The 20,402-nt window shown below is 44.4% G+C and overlaps 1 protein-coding gene across 2 annotated transcripts; it reads left to right on the top strand.

Moving 5' to 3' along the window:
- Positions 1–17,351: 17,351 nt before the first annotated feature.
- Positions 17,352–20,058, top strand: LOC147619528 (GABA transporter 1-like). 2 transcript variants are annotated; one of them, XM_086773210.1, is made up of 4 exons: positions 17,352–17,558; positions 18,294–18,424; positions 19,087–19,278; positions 19,415–20,058. In XM_086773210.1, the coding sequence occupies exons 1-4, from the start codon at positions 17,504–17,506 to the stop codon at positions 19,799–19,801; spliced, it is 765 nt and encodes a 254-aa protein (XP_086629336.1). In that variant the 5' UTR covers positions 17,352–17,503; the 3' UTR covers positions 19,802–20,058. The 2 variants fall into 2 exon arrangements, with proteins under 2 accessions (XP_086629336.1, XP_086629335.1); XM_086773209.1 differs by having other exon boundaries at positions 19,087–19,308.
- Positions 20,059–20,402: the final 344 nt, after the last annotated feature.

The raw sequence follows: 20,402 nt of genomic DNA, 5'->3' as shown, positions 1-20,402 counted from the left end.
GTGAGCTAGTGGACCATAAGTCCATTCACACACACACCCTTCTCCTACTCTTTTACATGACCTTAGTCTTTTAATACCCCCCCTCAATATCAACTATGAAAAAAAATTGGAATAGGTGGTATTGGACATAGGTTGCCTTTATAACATTAGGCATACAATATTAGGAACATAGGTGCTGTCACATTTGAGATTTAAAAGAATTTCTCAGTGGAGTTAGAGACTGATGCAAAGTTAGCCTCTGACTCTTTGTTAGGACATTTAGAAGTGATATGATCCATTTGTTTACACTTGTTACATTTCATCTTGTTGGGATATTTGATCCAACAATTATATGCCAAATGACCCACCTTTTTGCAATGGACACACCTTACTTTGCTCACTTAATGTGATAAAGCTTGTTCGATATTCAATAGAGTCGATGCATTTGAAGATTCAGCTCCTCCGTTTGCCCTCTTTTCTTCATTAAGACAAGATTGAATGACTCCTTCAAGGGTGGGATTAGGTATGTTCTTTAGGGTGGTGACTAAGGTGGGGTACACCTTTTTGATTGCTTTTAACAAAACAGCCACTGCATCATCTTCATCCATTCTCGCATTCACTGATGCAAGTTAAGCCATAAGGCCCTTCAAATGAGAGATAAAGGCTCCTCTCCCTCTTTGAGCTCCAAGCTGAAAAATTCAATTTTAAGTGAGATCTTGGAATTCTTACCACGAGCTCCATAGAGCTTGTCAAGCTTATCCCATTTCTCCTTTGCAGTTGGAAACTGGCCCACATGGTGAATAAGAGCCTCATCAAGATGGAGCATGATGATGGCTTGTGCCCTCTCATCATCTTCAATATCTTCAGCCTTAGTTCGATCAATAACCTTAGTGCCGGAGATGAATGGCCAAAAACCTTTGGACATCATCTTGTACTTGACAAGAACTTGCCAAGTGTGGAAGCCCTCTCCTGAGAACTTCTTAATTTGGGTGTTTTCCTTTGACATTGGGTATTGAAGGGGGATTACAAGAGTGTAATGACCGATTTATGAAGAAGAAAATCAGAAAATTTGTGATGTTTTGGCTTAAGTAGAAAGAGAATGGCTTATGAGAGTGCAACAACCCTTAATCAAGCCAAGGATGTTGCATAAAAAGAGATTAAGATGATGAAGCTTATGATTTAGCACTTAGGATCTGTGCCCAACCACTAAATCTGATGGAGATGAGCTTCATTAGTGTCATTGGTGATTAGATTCACCATTAGTGTTTAAGAACACTCTTAGTGTTTAGAAACACTCTGAAATGGCTCCCCTTTGTTGGATTAGTTACATCATTAGTGTTAATTAACACTATTAGTGTTTATGAACACTATTATCAAGCTTTTGAAGAAGCTTTCATGGAAAAAACAAGAGCAACGTGGTCTTTTGCTTCTAGCGCGCACGACGAGCAGCCATTGAGGCTGATTTCTTGGCTATAGAACCTTGAGGCTTAGGGCTTCAAAAGCCCTAAGCTAATGTGGCTTATAGTTGCACACAGCAGGCTGATTTCTTGGCTATAGAACCTTGAGGCTTAGGGCTTCAAAAGCCCTAAGCTAATGTGGCTTATAGCTGCACACAGCAGGCGTATAGCTGTACGAACTCCAGCGCTGCAGAACTGTGCGCCGGCCTGCTCAGAACACAATGGCGTGGCTGAGAGAGGAGAAAACCTTCAATTGACTGTACGTTCCTGAGCGCCCGGTGATGTGCTTCATCTTCCTAGTTGGAAGCAAGCCAAGACATGGCCTCCACAAGCAACTGGAAGGCCTCCACTGGCTGGGGGTTCATCTCCACAAGTAGTGAGTTATGGATAACCTAGTCTACACCACACAAAATGTGACCTAATCTACCCAAGCTTTAGATACCATGTTAAGAAAACGTGGTGCTTATGCTAGATCAAGTTGAGTGGAGGAGAGAGACCCAAAAAATACAAGAACAAATCTTGTTTATTAAGTTGCTTATGCATACAACTTGGCCTTTGCCCACACAAATGCCTTCTAGCTTTGCCTTTAAATAGGTGAGCTAGTGGACCATAAGTCCATTCACACACACACCCTTCTCCTACCCTTTTACATGACCTTAGTTTTTTAATACAATTGACCTCAATTGAAAAGCCTCAAGATATACCTGCAAAAGCTGCGGGTAATCAATAAAATAATCCTCATCTACCCACTTTGCATCAGTGGGTAAGTAGTTCTTAAATTCACAAGGTATCTCCTAGAAAGCTTCCCATGTGGTAGCTTTCTCTCCTTGTGAAATACAATCTGCTTTGGCTGGAGGATCTCCTCAAGCTCATCAATCTCGGGCGGATCTTTTGTGACAGGCTCTTCCGGATCTAGCCCCACATACTTCCGCAAAAGACTCATGTGAAAAGCATTGTGAATCTTTCAATGGCTGGGTAAAGCAAGCTTGTAGGACACTCCATTGATCTTTTCAATCACTTTGAAGGGTCCATAATATCGAGTAGAAAGCTTTGGATATGATCCCTCTCATCTTGGCCTCTTCCGAAGCCTAGCTTTCTCAAATTTCAGCAATACCCAATCACCTTCCTTGACTTGCATGTCCCTTCTATGCTTGTCGACAGCCCTCTTGTGCTTGTCTTGTGACCTTGCAATGGTTGTCCGCACTTGAGCAAAGGCTACCTCCGAGTCACGTACATACTCATCGGTTTTTGCAAAAATCTCATCCTTTGTATGAAGGATGGGTGGCAAGACCACTCTGCCATAAATAATCTCAAACGGGGCCTTTTCCGTGGAGGCATGTAGTGTTATTGTAGGCAAACTCTACAAGTGGAAGATACTTCTCCCGGGCACTCTTTTGATTTGCCACATAACACTTCAACAAATCCAACATAGCAAAATTTGCAGCCTCACTTTGACCATCTGTTTGGGGGTGATAAGCTGATGAGAACTCAAGCTTAGTGCCCATGTTGTCAAATAGAGTCCTCCAAAAGAGGCTCGTAGTCGTGGGATCTCTATCCCCAACAATGGACTTAGGCATACCATGATGCTTGAATATGTGAGCAAGGAAAAGCTTCACCATATGATCAACTTTAATGGTTTTCTTGACGGGCAAAAAGTGAGCTTGCTTGCTAAACCTGTCAACTATGGTTCAAATAACATCATTCCCATGCTGGGATCTAGGTAAGTCCATAGTAATTAATGCTTTCCCATGGCGGTGAGGGAATAGGCAAAGGCTGAAGCAAACCTGGAGGCTTTTGCCTATCAAATTTCACCTTCTGGCAAGTAATACATGCGCGTACATAAGTCTCAATGTCTTTATGCATGCTTGGCCAAAAGAAATATCTTTCTATCATGCGTATCATAGGTGAAATACCTCTATGACGGAGCATAAGGTGGAGTGTGACATTCCTCCATAACCTTTGGACGCATATCTTTCACCGCAAAGGCAATTATCCTTCATAAGATAACCCTCTAACAGAAGAGGCTTGAGAGTGACCAGCCATCAAATCAGTCCATGTATGGGAAAAATCAGCATCCAAATGATACAAATCGCGCATGGCAGTCAAGTCCCCATGAGAGGCCACGGAAACAACAGCAATATAAGGCTTCCTGGACAAAACATCTGCCACTACATTCTTCTTTCTCAGAATATGTACAATTTGAAAATGAAACATCGAAAGAAAGTTCATTTGCTTCTCCGAGAGCTTTGTTTGAGATAGAAAGTACCTCAAGCTTTGGTGATTTGTCTTGACTACAAATTCAATCCCAAGAAGATAATGCGTCCATATTTTTAAGGCATAAATTACAGCCAAGAGCTCTTTTTCATAAATGCCTATATGGATCTCGGCATCATGTAATGGACGGCTCTCATAAGCAACTGCATGACCCTCTTGATTTAGGACAGCCCCTATACAATTTCCACATGCATCACATTCCACCGTGAATGGCTTTTGCAAGTCGGAAATAATTAACACGGGCCCACAAATGATAGCATTTTTGAGTTGCAAGAAGGCATCTTGCTCATTCGAAGTCCATTGGAAGGTGGCTTTCTTCTTTGTAAGATCATGCAATGGCGAGACAATCTTAGCGAAATGCCTTATAAATCGCCTATAGTATGAACATAACCCAAGAAAGCCACGCACTTGATGTACATTTTGCAACTCTGGCTAATTCCGAATGGTTTCCATCTTAGCAGGGTCCATTCTTACACCCTCTTTGGATACAATGTATCCCAAATAGTGTCATAAGTATCATTGTACGTGCAATCATCTTCCAAGTTCATTGTTTATTGCTCTAGTTTTTTCTCTTGTTCTCTTTCTACATTTCTGCAATGGATATCTTTCATTCTCCTTTGCCAACCTAACCCTAATGTGAAGCAACACTTGGTATCAGAGCTGGGTGTCACTCGTGATAGCTTCCTTGTCCATGTCCCGTGGGCAGTGCTCTCCTCTGTCCTATTGGCGACTTTCTGTTTCTTGGTGAGCCCCAACCTTCAAGCCCTGCCTGTGACTCCATCATCGAGTGCTGGCCTTGGCAATAGCGAACGCTCTGCCTTTCTATAGGCTTATCTGTTTTTATAGTCAGTCTGTACTTGCACGACCCACCTACTCCGCTTCACACAACGGGCACCTTCGCACTTGTTTCCGCCGCCCAGTACCATTTCATCATGAAGGTTTTAATAACCTTAATATACATCTGTAGTCGCTGCCTGCAAAACCCATTGCCTGTTTTAATCTTTTAAATTTTTATTTTTTAAAAAGGGTGTTTAGTAGCGGGCCTGCTCTGCTGCCCGTCAACTCCTTCAGTGATTTGCTGCACCACCAGCAATAGCAATAGCAATAGCAGTTGTCCACACCTAGAGTTCCACGTCATCAGTCAACAACCTCTGTAACTATAGCTCCTCACATAAAAAATCAGATTTTGGGATTTTCTTAAGATCAGGTGAAATCAAAAAAATTGAAACCTCTACAAACCCTTAAACAACATTATGGCTCTATCAACCACTACAATCGACGCGTTCTTTGGTGCTGGGTTTCCTACCTGGAAGACCAAGATGCAGCTTCTCTTAATGAGGGAGGGCGTCTGGAGCATAATCTGTGGAGATGACAATTACCCAGCAGCCAACGAGCTAGAAAAGCAAAAGCTATGGCGACAACGCATCGACAGAGCTATTGCACTAATCGGTCTCAGTTTGGCAGACACTCTTGTTCATCACATAGACTTCACGTAAACCACCAAGCGAATTTGGGACAAACTGGAGACTCTTTTTGGTAATAAAATCACTAATTCTAAGGTTTTCTTGAAGTTTGAAGTTCTATGATTTGAAAATGCTAGATAATGAAGAATTAAGTGATCATCTTGCCAAGTTCTACTCACTAGTTCAATAGCTCACTAGCCTTAAGTGTGAGCCTGATGATGAGGACAAGGTAGCAGTTCTTACCAAAAGTATGCAAGATGTTACCCCGTTTCAACAAACCATCGAAGTCATGCACATAGCTTCAACATCATTTGAAGATGGTATCGGGCAGCAGGTAGGTACAGCACTGTAGGCGGGTACTGGGCAGCAGCAGGCGGGTACAACAGCAGGTACAGTCGGGTACACTAGCAGTGACAAGCGGGTTGGAAGAAGATGGATTCAAGGCAACCAATCGTGTTCTGAGCTATAGCAAAACAGAGGCGGGTTCCAAGAGGCGCCTGCCTTCCATCAACCATCCCACACCACCCACATGTGGAGGGGATGATGTTTCACATGCAATACTTAATCTTAATTGGGATTAGGCCTTAATCAAAAGTTAACTCTTGGGCACCCACAATAAATTAAGTGTCCAGCCAATGTTTAAAATGTGTGTGAACACCCAATCTTATAAACATTAAGGTTTACATTACTTTATGGATTTTACATTTGAAAAGGCCAAAAAGGGCAATACTTACCACCTGTTCACACGCCACACCAACTCGTAGCAAACAGCGCACCCACGGTACACTGGGGGCGTTCCCGTCTAGTGTACTGGCACATCATAGCAGGCAAACACACGAAAACAATTCATGCGAAAACAATTCATGCGAAAACAAGTTTATGCATGCAAACATAAATGCATAGCACATGTAATGGACGAAATCTCCCTTTCATGAAACTTGTAGAAGAATTTCTTGTCGGGCACAAAATTGGCGCGACAGAAATGTGAAGTCTTGGTTTTCCTATGGAGTGATAGTCCCATAGGCAAAACACAAGTCCTGGGACGGGCCTTCCTATGGAATGATAATCCCATAGACAAGGTCGGCACAAATATCAGTCCTACCATGGAGTGACAGTCCCATGGATAAGACGCAATCTTGGTCATACACGGGTGGCAGCAAACAAGCTCTTGTCCATATGGCACAATGCTGGTCACACACAGGTGGCACAAAATTGGTTCCCGTCCATGTGACACCAGATGACTGACCCTTTCACATGGGGCACTGGCCTGGCCACATGTGAACATGGTACAAATGTAGCCGCTCTATGGAGTGACAATCCCATAGAAGTGGCTCCAGAAATGGAGATGGACCAAATGGTGACAGAGCCCATCCGTTGCTAGCTACTGGGAGGACTGTAGGGCGAGCCTCGGGAGTCTCCATGGGGCCATGGCACTGATACTGTGAATGTATGTGACTGTCTGGAAGAGTGCCTCTACTACCATGGGTTCTGCAGCAAACTCCGCCAGAATATTATCATGTGGGACCGATGGTTTGCTGCGTATCATACTGGAGAGCATCATGACCCGGGGCCTCTCTATCTTTGGCCATTTGGCGGCTGTAAGATCAGGTGCCCAATAGGGTGCTCCTTAGCTCTTGGAAATGGGCTTGGAAGCACTGTCTCTCCATGAGAGCGAGAGAAGCATACCCTCGCATTAGTCTAGCCTCTGCAACATGGCTCATCGACGAGAAGACAGGTCCAATAAAAGTACTCCCAAGTGCACATATGAGTGTGCAATCTCCACTGGGCTGCCCATGTAGGTGAAAATCAATCGAGATATGAAAAGAGGGGATATGTTGAAGACCATAATCTTGGTTTTCCCAAGGTTTACTGTGAGATCCCGTTGTGCACAAAAGTCATGTAATGTGTCAAGATGCCTCTGGAGGATCTACAATAAGCACAATGTCATATGCATGTAGAATTAGCTTGATAAATTTTAGGCTACTTATAACTTCAACCACTTGGATGGTAAATTTTATGGAGTTACAAGACGAAAGCGAGGAAAATCACAACTGATATTTTCCAAAATGACATACCATGTCGTATACCCTCCCCGTTTATCGATAGATGGAACCTAACCGTCCACATGAAATAGAGTACTTACGTACTCAAACGTAAACATGGTGAACAACCAACAATGAATGTCCTTGATACTTGGGTTTTACATGCTCGAAATCTATTGATTTCTAGCTTGGGATTAACACCAAGCATGGGATCACTCCAAATCCATGAGCCTAAGATTACTGTGGACCTTTGAAGCTCAGCATAAAGTAGTATAGAAACAAGAATGCTTGCTAGTGATACGCCTGCTCCCCCTCCTCTATCAATGAAGGCCGAAATCTTGTCGATGTAGAGGCCAAAGAGAGTGGGAGACAATGGGCATCCTTGCTTCACTCCAATGGTACCGGAGATGTCCTTTGATAATCCTCTTGGGGATCTCACCCGCCCTATGACTGACTCATATAATGCCATGATCCCCGAGATCATGTCTGATGGTACCCCCAAATCTTAGAGTCTCTGCAGTAGTTTGGCTCGAGGTACTGTATCAAATGCTTTGCGGAAATCCACAAAGCAGTAGTAAACCCGTCAGTGTTGTGCTTTGGCCTCTTCTATGATGGCCGGGAGGGTGAAGATGTGATCCAAAGTGGAGAATGACCTACGGAAGCCTGCTTGCCCTAATGTTATGTGTCCTTTCTCTCTGCTAGTGTGCTAAGCTCCGTCTCAAGTATTGACCCATAAATTTTGGCTAGTGTGTGGCCAATCATAATAATCCTATAATTGTTGGGGTCCATGGGATCTCCGGTTTTATGGATGGGTGTGATGATATGGGTTATCCAGGTGGGTGGGAAGCCTTCCGAAAGAGCCCGGTTGAACTTATGGAGTAGGAGAGGTGCAAGAGTCTCCCCCGCATGGGAGATGTGCCATGCCAAGCGGCCCATCGCGGTCCTGTGATCTACTGTTTTGGAGTCTCCTGATGGCTCGGGCTACCATGGCAGGTGTGAAGGTGTATGTGATGGTGGTGGGATGGGGGCTGATCTGGTACTTCGTATAGGGATCGTGCATATGTGTACAGTGTGCCATATGGATGGAGATATGTGTTAAAATATTGCATCTTCCTTTTATGCTGTCGTGGAGCTGTCGGCCTGTTTTCCTACAGCCGACTGCTTCATGCACAAGTATATAAGAGGTGCTCCCTTTATTCATTCTATCATATCATTCCTTGCCCTATTTGCTGGCTCTTGTACTCTGTAACCTCAAGCTAATAAAGCTCAGTTCTTGCTTGCAATCTTTCTCTCTCATGTTCATTGCTTCCGCTTGTGCACATTCTTTCATGGTATCATTCGCCTAGGCTCTGGCTGCTGCACAATCTGTTTCTCTCCGTTTTCTGCTTCCCTAGATTCTCCAGGCTGTAGATCCTTCAAACAGTGGCTGCGTTTCTCCTTTCTTAGCTGCGTTTTCTGCTCTACAACCTCTCCAACTGCTATCGGCCAGCCCCCAGGCTGCGTTTTCTTCTACAGAGGCAAGTGGAGGCGGTCTAGCTGCAGATTTCAGTGAGTGCATCAGACAAGTGGCACATCAGCTCTTCTCCCTCCAAGATCCCCTCCCTCTTTTGGTAGGAGGTTCCTGGTGGTGTGTTTTTTGGGTTTCTTTTGCTGCTGTCCAGCCTGCATCTTCAGAGGGGGCTATTAGTCCCTAGTTGGATCCTGTGGAAAGGTGCTTGAGAGAGCACGTGGATTGCTTAGCTACAGAGGTTGTTTGAGACATAGCTTCTTTGAGGCAGACATGGGTCCCCCCTGCACGAACAAGGAAGACAAGCTCAGTGGTACAAACTATGATCGCTGGAAGCTACAGATTAAGGTCTGGTTCACACACAAGGGTCTCTGGGAGATTGTTCAGGGTCATGAACGAAAGCCCGAACGCCCTACCAGCTCTAGGAAGTGGACTCAGGACCAGGAGGATGCCTTTCTCGCCAAACTTTCGGCTTGGGAGAATCAAGACTCAAAAGTTCACTCTGCACTTGTACGAGCCATCTCACCAGAGGTCTCCCCCGCCGTGCAAACATTTGATTGTGCTGCTTCTGTTTGGAGAAAGCTGACAGACCTATATGCACGGGGCTCTACAATGCGGTCTGTCAACCTATTGGGTCAGCTCTTTTCTCTGGAGTTTACAGCAGGGACTTCCATGCAGTCATTTGTGATGAAGGTTAAGGTAATTCATGACCAATTAGTGGCAATGGGTATTGCCTTGACCTCTTCTCAGTTAGCTGCTCTCCTCCTCATCAGGCTTCCTGCAGATTATGACATGGTTTCCCGAGCTTTGCGGGTTCAGATCACAACACGTTCCCTCGAGTTTGATGATCTGTGTACTCTCCCCTTGGAAGAGGAATCCATCCTAGTTTCTCAGGGGAAATTGAAAGTTTCATTGTCTATTGGACCTGATCAGGCACTCTCGACAGTGGAGAAGAAAGTTCGGAGTCGGTGTTACAAGTGTGGGAAGAAAGGCCACCTGTCAAAGGATTGTCAGTCAAAGGACAATGGCAAAGCCAAGGACAAGGGCAAGTCTTCCAAGAAGGGCAAAGACAAGTCACATGACACTGACACAGACTCGTCTAGTGACAACCCCAGCTCTCCCAAGGCCTTACAGTCTGGAGAGAACATGACTGGTGTCCTGCTCTAATCCTAAGGGCATCCCCTGCGTGCTGTCTTCTAGAAACGGCTTGTGGGCAGGTGAGGGAGCTTTCAAAAGCTCTCTTATATTAAATCTGGAGCATGGGACCCGTGTGTCGGAGTTCCAAGTATGAAGACATGCAAGTTCACTTGATGGTCCGGATGAGTTCCAGGATCAACCAAGTTTCCTTCATGGTTCGGATGAGTTCCAAAACTATTGGTTAGTAGAGACTATGGACAGGATGTGTTCCATGTTCAGTTGTTCGAGGTTATTGGATGTGATGTGTTCACAGTTCTACTTTGAGTTTGGAGCCAAGCAGATTTTCTTTTGCTCTTTATAGTGGCATTATGTTCTCTGAAAAGACAAGCTGCTGATGTGACATGTGAGAGATTGACCGACCTTAGGCTGACTAAACTTCACTTAATGATGCTTAAGAAATAGACAGATAGTGTCAATGCAATGCAATGCAGCTATATTAAATGAATGGGTTTACAATGAGATCTAAATAGATCTATGATGCTGTCCTAGATGAAGATCCTTCTCGGGGTGAGATTGATGAGCTGAATGCTGAAGATGAGGACTGTTCCTTGCTCCAATGCTGAGGTCTACCCTTCGATGCCAGCTTCCCTCTATGTAGGAGGTAGGAATGATGACTTAAATGCTGAATATGCTGCCTATGGTGCTGAATATGCTGATTTGATGACTATCTGCTGGATGAGCTGCTGTCCCACTGACTTTCCCTTGTCTCCTGGGAAGGAAACGCTGAAGGGAATGCTTGGAACTAATGCAATGTTGTCTGTATGCTGAAACGCTGATGTACTGATGCTGAACTGATGAACAGATGACGAACTGATGCTCTCCTTGTTGCCTAAGAAGGAAACGCTGAGGAGAGGATGATCAATGCGTTGCTGATCTGAGATCTATGAACTGAACTGAGATGAAAGACTGAATGGATGCGCTTCTTATATATATGTGGGAATAATGCTGGTCGGCCAGCCTTGCTACTGTCGGCCAGCTCCTGGATGCTCACGACTTGCCATAAATGCATATCTGCTGTCGGCTGGTCACAACATGCTGTCGGCTGGTGCTAACAACCCTTACCTGATGCAACTAAATGCCTTATATGCTTATGAAGGCTAAGGTACTGATGTTGCTTATGCTGATATATGCCTGAATAATACTTAAATGTCCTGCTTAATGCTTGATGATGCCATGCCACTTGTACACCTGATGGGAGCTGACATGTGCATTTTCCGAGGTGTACTCAGTACTGGCCATGCTGAGGTGTCCATGGTCGCACCTTCGTCATCAGTTTTCTTCTAATTTTTTTGCACACTTCAAGATGCAGAGGGGGTGTTAAAATATTGCATCTTCCTTTTATGCTGTCGTGGAGCTGTCGGCCTGTTTTCCTACAACCGACTGCTTCATGCACAAGTATATAAGAGGTGCTCCCTTTATTCATTCTATCATATCATTCCTTGCCCTATTTGCTGGCTCTTGTACTCTGTAACCTCAAGCTAATAAAGCCTCTCATGGTCATTGCTTCCGCTTGTGCACATTCTTTCAATATGATGGGTGTGGGTGGGCGTTTCTCTTGGATTTCCTTCCAGCCCTCGTTATAGTTCACACCTTTGAGAGATTGGTATAAGTCCTTGTATTGGCCCTTAACATGTGCTCGTTTCTTACGTCTGCTTGTGTATTATTGGTTAATCCTTTGAGCATCTCGCTCTCCGATTTGGCCAGTTGCAACCTCGCATAGGAGACACTCATGTGTTGTGCGGCATTCCTGATCATACCCATTGTTTTGGGGCATGGTGCCGGTTGGGAGTCTGGCAGTGGTGGATGGAAATGCGGATATGGTAGAGGTGTGTAAGATTGTGGTGAGCTGAGAGGTGATGTTGGCTAGTGGGAGATTGGGGTCTACATATGTTAGATGTCGGTAGAGATGGTGGAAGTGAATCTGGATGTTGTGTGAGATGGGTGGTGGTGGTGGTGGTGAGGACGGTTGGGAAAGCTGGTAATCCATTGTACTTGAGCCTTTGCCATGTGGGAAGCATGTGAGAGCTCTGGAAGAAGGCCAACGGGACATCTCGTTGAGGATGGCTAAGCCATGTGTCGTCCCCAGCACGAGGAACTCCCTGCTTGATGTTGATGTCGTGAACCATTTCAACATAGTACTCATAGTATGTTGACATGTACGTGACATCACATAGTCGAGCACCAATGGGCCCTTATCACCATAGATCAGACTCCTCCCATGTAGGTTGTATAGTCAAGCACTAGTGGGCCCTAGTCACGATTAGCTTAGACTTCTCCCATGATGATGAGTGTAGAGGCATCCTACCATAGGGCATGTTACAAGTTGACTTCCATCTAGGATATGTGAGATCATCTACCAAGATTAAGGAGGGATAAGGACTTGCAGTAACCGGGTCTTATTACTGAGACAACCGGTGATTTTCTACTACCACAAAATTTGGTGGAGGCTTCTTGTGATAGTAGCGCAACAGGTGGCAAGCCAGCACAGGATATTTCGTTTGATTGGGAGGAGTTTAGTCCTTGGGGATATCTCTTTATTAGGGTGAGATGCTTGGGAGGACTATCTGAGGAGGTCTCTAGCACCATCGGAGTGAAACAAGGATGCCCATTATCTCCGACCCTCTTTGGATTTTACATAGATGAGATCTTAGACTTCATTGATAGAACCGAAGGTGGAGAATCTTTTCTAGGAGGTATTCTTGTTTCCATCCTTTTATATGTTGATGATATTGTACTCATTGCAGATTCTGAGGGGGGGCTACATAAGCACACGGATACATTACAGGATTTTTGCGCACAGAGGGGGCTCTCAGTCAACCTTGGGAAAACCAAGGTTATGGTATTCCACACCTCCTACCCAATTGTTGTAGGCCATATAGAGATCACTTACATGGGTAGCAGGGTTGAGGTGGTGCACTCATATGTCTATGTTGGAGCTACCTTCACTATTCCACGCTTCTCTCTATAAGACAGGCAACAAAGGATAGACTCACTAGAGGATATGCAGCTCTAGCCTTACTGGAGAGGCAGTGTTTCCAAGTGCATTTTTAGGAGTCGAGGACAAAGTGTTGGCTTTTTGACTCCCTAGTCACCCCGGTACTTATGTATCTAGCTCCTTTCTGGGCACGAGGTTTAGCCCTGGCAGATTGGCGGTGCATAGAGCGTCCTCAGATCATGATGCTATCACGGATGATATGCAACAAACTGGTCTATGACCACCCGACTGAAAACTTTGGGCGTTCTGGTCAATGGCCACCCGTAAATAGAAATGAGCATTCTAGCTTAATTAGCTACTCAAAAGATATACAAATCACAATTCATGCTCTATGAGCCATCTGGTAATTCCTAACTCACATATGGAACAGTTTTGATCAAGATAATGATCAATTTCAAGAACAAAGCAAGAGAATGGTTACACATACATTAGTCTTACACATGATACTACATGTGTGGAAGCCTTCCTGTATTGATTATAGCCCTAAGCTTGATTAAGAACAAGATGCTGATTTAAATATGATTAAGACAGAGGAGAGAGAAGAAGAAATGAAATGAAATGTTATATTAACGTCTTCAAAAGGCCATAATGACCTATGAGACCAAAAGTTACATCATGGTGGATCTGATACAATGTCTGGATAAAAAAACCCAGAAAATGAAAAATAAAGATGATACTACTGGCACCTAGAAAATGAAACTGGAACTGGAAGGTACACTATGGAGGTACCTCCATCTCATAATATGTGCCGCATCGGACACTGGCGAGTGTACATGGTATAAGCCTTTGGTCAGCCCCACGGGGGGTGATCTCTGGCCCTACATGACTTCTACTGATGAAACGATGAATGAGAATGCTCAATTATGAGCGATGCTTATATATATATATATATATATGTATATGCTGAGAGGACTTAGATGAATCGGGCGGAGATTGTGGGAGGCCATTTGCCATGAGTAGAGCATGATAGAGAAATGATTAGGAAAAGGGGAGAAAAGGTTAGAGTAGGGCATGAGGCGGTGGTAAAGTATTTAAAAAAGTTGCCTAAAGGGGGAAAAGTGACGAGTAGGAAGGCGGCAGAATAAGGAGCAGATTGTTGGTTTTTTTTTTTTGGGGGGGGGGGGGGGGGGGGGGGGGCGGTACTGGACAATATAGAGACGCAAACTGCAAAGGAGGCGGTGGCGGGAGTTGAGTAGAAGAAGAGGCGCAAGATGTGGCTAAAAAAATAGAGCGTGTGATGGTGGCCATGGGGGCACCTGGGGGGCGAGCAAGGAGAAGTTGCCAAAATTGACTGCTTGGGGTTGTAGGAGAAGTGGTGTGGGGAGGCGAGGAGGAGAAAGGAACCAGGTAGGAGAGGGAGGCGCAAGGGAAGGTGAGGAGGAGAAGAGGCTTGCTCCAAAAAAACAAAGGTATGGTGGCGACCAAGGGAGAAGGCAAGCATAGTTGTTTCCTACGATATGATGCCGTACGGGAAAATACAGTATGATATAATTTTTTTTCTTATCGTATAATTATATACGGTCTTTTAAAAAAAATACTTACAAACTTATGTATTTTCAATTTCAAAGAGAAAACAAGTTGTCACAAACCCAAAATTCCATTAAAACCAAGTTGAAAACATACATACGCTAAGTCATACAATGCGAGGCACTCTAGGTGTAGGTAGTACAAGAAGTGGTGTAAAAAAAAGAGAGGCTATAGGGTTGGGGCTAGAATTTAGATGGAGGAGGCTAGATGGAGAAGTGATCACTATCAAAATCAAAGCTCTCGCTAGGATCATCTCCATTGGAAGAGTGCCCAATCAAAGCGTTCGCCAAAGTCACCTTTGCTAAGGATGTTGCCCTCGTCATCAAACTCGGACTCTCTAATGTCCTGTGACAAGGCAATCGGAGGGTCCTCATTTGTAGGAGTGGAGAAAGAACTACTAGATTCTCGTCGTGTGTAGGTTTGCACTATGCTACTCGGGCCGGGATGAAAGGTGCATCTGCAAGGGCCTACTTGCACTCCTCTGCTACTAGGCCAAGTTGTTGTGCGCCCACGACGAGTACGAGAAACTCATCTGCATAGAGTTCCGCATACAATCTCTCCTCCTCCTCATCTACCTCCTTGTGGACACTCTTGGGAGTTGATTACAGGGTGGGGGAGGGCAGTCAGAGAGTTGATGGGGACCGTTGCCATAGTGATTGGTGCAGGGGGGTTGGGAATGAGTGGTGTCACTTGAGAAGTAGGTTGGCAATGCAGTGTGGAAGGTAGGTGGCAGGATGGTAAGAGAAGTAGCAACATAATGCGTGGAGTTCGGGTTTGTTGAGGCGTGGTGTGGGGCTTGTTGCTGATGAAGCTTACAGAATTCCTTCAAATAGTAACAGTCTTTATCTTCATGTCCCCCCCTTTCACGAAAGGAATAGTATCTCCTCTTTTGGCATTCCTGGACGGTGTGTTCCAGAGACTCACATACGGCACACCACAACCCCTTCTTGGCTTCTTATTGGGTCTTCAGTTCCTCAATCTCGTTGGAGCAGAGTGTTTTCATTTTTGGCTCACTTTGAGTTCCTCCAGTTCCCGCTTCAGCTAAGCCACTGGATCATCCAACGGTGTTGTCATTGGATGTATAGAGTCTACATCATGCTCAAACATGAGACATGCATTTTCTAGTTGGGAGGCTAGCTCTTTTAATTCCGACGACGTGGTTGGTGGTAGTTAGCCGACTCTCCCGAATCTCTGCTGGGTCGTCTTGGGCAAGGCTTGCATCACCCATTGACGCACCATGAAGTCGCTTGTCACAGGAAACGGCCGTTTCCACCCCTAAAAACCTGTTTCCCCGTTTCCATTCCTCAAACGTTTCCGTTCCTGTTTCTCGTTTCTGGTGACTATGTCTGACACACTCTCCCTTGGTAGCAGTTAGAGTTACCCTAGCTCTTGGAGAAGGTGGTCCTTATAGTTACCGGAACGAAAGGTGTGGAGGAAGGTGTTCTTTAGGGTGGCCTAGTCCGCAAAGTGGTCAATTGGCAACTGACTGAATTATTTGTATGCAGAGCGTTCTATAGTGGACGGGAAAAGTACCAAGAAGACATCCGCCCGCTCCACACCTCAGCTCTTGCACATAGAAATGAACCGCCGGATGTGGTCATCTAAATTTCAGCGGTGGATCCTTTGAAAGTGGGAAGCTTGACATTTGCTTGGCCCAACAGTGTGGAAAGGGGTTCCACTGCAGGAGGGTTGGCTGGACCACGAGGATTGGTTGGGCCTCCACCATTGTTACCAAAGGTGAGATTACCAAGGTTGGCCGCCATAGGGAAGGGTGGAAGGGGGTCCCTAGGTGGTATGTAATTGAACCTCTTCTGACTATAGCAGCGTATTGAGAGGGGTTGGGCCGACTGGACTACAACGAGAGCATGTATTGGGCATACAGAGGACATAGAGACAAGAGGTGAGCTAATAGGAAGGACTCTTAAGTTTCAGTGGTCCGGGTTGGTTGCCCAGCACACCAAAGTGGTGGTTCTCCTCTGGACAGTATGTGCGGAGTCCTCAATACTCACGGCACAATGCACACATTAAAAGACTAAGACAAATTAGAATATGAGCATAGCACAATGACAAGATTACTGTAAACAACACTTGCATTACTCCCAAGACGCAATGACACACAGATGGAATAACAAGTGACTACAAAAATCAATGAATAAGACTCACTGAACAGGACTAGATGGAAAAGGATGTCCCCAAGGATGGATAAAAGATGTCCTCAAGGATGAGCTGAGGGCCATTTAAATGATTCTTGCAAGGCATGGTGGAGTCCGTGGAGTTGGTGGCATCTCCTATCTCTGGTAGATGCCCATCGGAGTGACCGTGTGGTGCCTTCGATACAGTGGCTGTGCCAGCCAATTGTCCAGGCCGGTGGGCTCTAAGGACTGCCAGCCTGTCCATGTGTGAAATCAGGCAGTGTCCAGTCGAGAGAAGTTCTGGTCAGGTAGATGTAGCAAGCTGCAACAGGCTGACTCCGTGAAATGGCCAACCAGCACACATTAAGGGTATAAATATTCTCTGCACTCGAGGCTTCTGAGAGCAGAAAAAAAAAACTAGTGTTTGGAGAGTGAGGAATAATCTGGCTGCCAGCTTTGCTTCAGAATTTGGGAACAGCAGCAACTTGGTCTTGGATCAACAGGAAATTGATCATCATTGTACTTTGAGCATTCAATTGTACTTCATTTATTGTACATAATACAGGATTAGCATTAGGATTACTGGTGTGTGTATCGTGTTTGCTTGTCTCTGCCGCACTTTCCTCTCTGTTAAATAGTTTCACAACATTTTAGTCTTGCAACACACATAGGTGCGAACGTGCACGCACACACACACACACACACACACACACACACACACAATAGGTTCACTTCAAGAAGGGGCAGTATGTATTAATGACTCTGATTATCTTCTCCGTTTCAACATGCCTGTTGTAGGGGATCTTTAGGAGTGCTATATCTCATGAACACTTGAGACTGTATGAATATACCATCATATTTGGAGCTTCTACACTTCTGCTGTCACAAATACCATCTTTCCATTCTCTCCGATACTTCAACCTTTTGTCGATGTTGTTGTACCTTGGTTTCAGTATTTGTGTCATTACTGGATCCATCATTTCAGGTAAAACAGGTGGCAAACATTTACCTCTTCATTTTCAATTCACCATGTGCAACAAAATTCTTGCGCATATCCCGGCCCTTTCTGTCAGCAGGCTTTTGCCCTGGTGGCTGTCGCAAGACCCTACCCAGAATGGGACATACATACGTATGTACATACATACATACATACATACATATATACATACACATTTTTTTTTGGGGGGTAAAAGGCCATGTTCTATTGCTTCACTGTACAAAGAAATAAGTCCTCAAAAAAGAGGCGAACTTCTTGAAGTTAAAAGCACTGAAAAAGCACACGTGTGTGCATGCACGTGTGTGTATGTGTACATACATACATACACATATGTATGGATGTATGTATGTTTATGCATGTATGTGTGTGTTAAGTGTTGGGGCTTGAACTCACGCCCCCTTTTGGGACACACACACACGTGGTAAGTGTTGGAGTTTCAACTCCCCTTTAGGATGCACACGCGTGCACACATGTGCTCGCACAAGTGTATCTTTAGTAAAAAAAGATAGACAGATGTGTGTGACAATGCATGCATGGATACATAGATGTGTGTGTGTGTGTGTAACTTTTTAGTAAAAAGAAATGCATGTGTGTCTTTAGTAAAAAAAAGATGCATTTGTGTGTGTCTTTAGTAATAAAAGAAGCTGTTTTAACCTGAAGTATTGGTTCTTTACACACGAAGTCGAGGTTTAAATTCTAAACAGTGTTTTTTCTCACTCCCAGGGATGGCAGCTCGAGCACCGCCTAAGGATTATTCTGTTCAAGGCTCACATATTCATATATTGTTTGGGGCGTTCAACTCCATATCTATCATGATAACCACCTATGCAAATCCAATAATTGTGGAGATACAGGTATGGTGTGCTGATCCCAAGCTACATGTGGTAAAGATTGCAGGAAGAAAGCATGAGTGTCCAATGATGTGAGCAATGACTGGCAAGGGATGTCTAACATATCATACTATCTAATTTATGCTATTGAAGCTCTCAAGTCTCCAAAAGGGGGGCTTCACAACTAGTAGCAGATACGAGAAGAGCACCGCCACACGAGAGGTTACCACAAAGCAATCTCACTCAGTTCTGATTTATATGATTAATGTAAAACACAAGTTTTTATATATCTCACAAAAAGAGTTAAGCACATCCCACACTTCACTCCACCTCACCTTGATTAACTCACTTTACCTATATTCACTCCACCTCTCTTCTTAAATCAGTGGAATGGGTGGAGGGACACACGTTATAAACAACTTTTTTCCAGATGCATTCAACAAAATAAGGTGGGCCAATTGGATTGGCTGAGATTGCAGGTTCAATCAATGCAACTAGGGCCCAATCAATGTAGTGTCCACGTTGTGTTGGGCTTGGCCATGCCAGATTCTTTTATGTGTGTCCACATCCGTGACTGGGCACAAGTTGTGGTAGCCTTGTGAAATCCAGAAGGAACGGACAGGGGAGGGTGTCTGGTGGACACATATTTATCCTCCCTTATTTTGATTTGTGTGTTTTTTGTATAGGCAACACTGGCACCTCCGGTGACAGGAAAGATGCTGAAGGGATTACTTGTTTGTTACTCAGTTGCACTGTCCACCTTTTTCTCAGTTGCCATTTTGGGTTATTGGGCCTTCGGAAATGCTGCAGGAGGGATTGTCTTCACCAACATGGAACCTCTAGTGCCCAAGTGGCTCTACATTCTTGGCAATGCCTTTGTATGCCTACAACTCATTATAGGCACAGTGGTAACACTCTTTTATTATAGGTTTTTGATGGGCTATCCATAGATTGTTGGTATTGCATAGATGCCTTGTTTGCAAATACTGATGAGGATATGTGCCTTCTGAGCAGGTCTACTTACAACCCTTATTTGCAAAATACGAAGGACTGGCGGTAGACGTGAAGGCAGGAAGGTTCTCCGTCCGCAATGTTTTTCTGAGAATCTCGGGTCGCTTTCTTATTGTAGCTGTTGCGATCCTCTTTGCTTCCATGTTACCCTTTTTTGCAGATATTAGTGCTCTGATGGGTGCATTTGGATTTGTCCCATTGTGCATAATCTTGCCATTGGTATTCTATTTATTGGTTTTTGGAGATAAAACCGTGTGGCTTAATATGCTGTATTTGATGAACAGTGTCATCATAGGGCTTGCTTCCATAGTGACAGTTATAGGCACCATTGCTGCAATTCGTCAGATTGCATTGGATGTAAATACATACAGGATTTTCCCCTCCATATAGTTGGTCCAAGCATAGGTTCAAAAAGAAGGTTTTAGAGATCTGGTTATATCACTGAGCATGATTATAATCAATTCAAGAAGTAATAATTTACGTGTGCATATGCAAAACCAACACATTTGGGGAGTTAACAAGGTAAGGCCATAGAAGCTTGTAGAGAGTAAAAGCTATTGAACCTTGCAGAAAGTGTGCCTGCCCTTTCTGCAAATGTTTTTATACAAATGGGTATTTCCATGTTTTTATACAAATGGGTATTTCCATGTATCGACTTCGTGGTATAATAGACGTCCAAGCATGCTCCCATGGCAACATTGCATAATCAAATGCTGCCTTTGAATGGAAGGGGCTGCATGGCCTTAAGATATGCCGCCTTTGAATGATTTTGGGCTTGAATAGAGGACAATTTCAAGGTTTTTTACACTTGCAGTTGATTGATCTAATTATGGTGAGGATGGTCTCAAAGATCAGGGATTGGGTTGTTTAAGAGTTGAAATTGTTGCAGTTAACATGCAATTGTTTGATTTTTAAGCAGGCTTAACAGTGCATGTAGCCAAAAGACTTTGGTTGCACTGCTCTCTTTAGGAGTTAGAAATACCTCTAGAAT

The sequence above is a fragment of the Cibotium barometz genome, chromosome 33 (assembly GCF_041138505.1).
Source record: "Cibotium barometz isolate CiBa-2024 chromosome 33, ASM4113850v1, whole genome shotgun sequence".
In the NCBI taxonomy this organism is placed as follows: domain Eukaryota; kingdom Viridiplantae; phylum Streptophyta; class Polypodiopsida; order Cyatheales; family Cibotiaceae; genus Cibotium; species Cibotium barometz.
Note: the sequence above shows the minus strand (reverse complement) of the source record. Positions and strands in the feature narration are given on the sequence as shown.

Coding starts and splice junctions, on each gene's coding strand:
- LOC147619528 (XM_086773209.1), top strand. CDS start 17,504: ATGTTGTTGTACCTTGGTTTCAGTATTTGTGTCATTACTGGATCCATC. Junction 18,425..19,086: donor CAATAATTGTGGAGATACAG/GTATGGTGTGCT, acceptor TTTTTTGTATAG/GCAACACTGGCACCTCCGGT. Junction 19,309..19,414: donor AACTCATTATAGGCACAGTG/GTAACACTCTTT, acceptor CCTTCTGAGCAG/GTCTACTTACAACCCTTATT.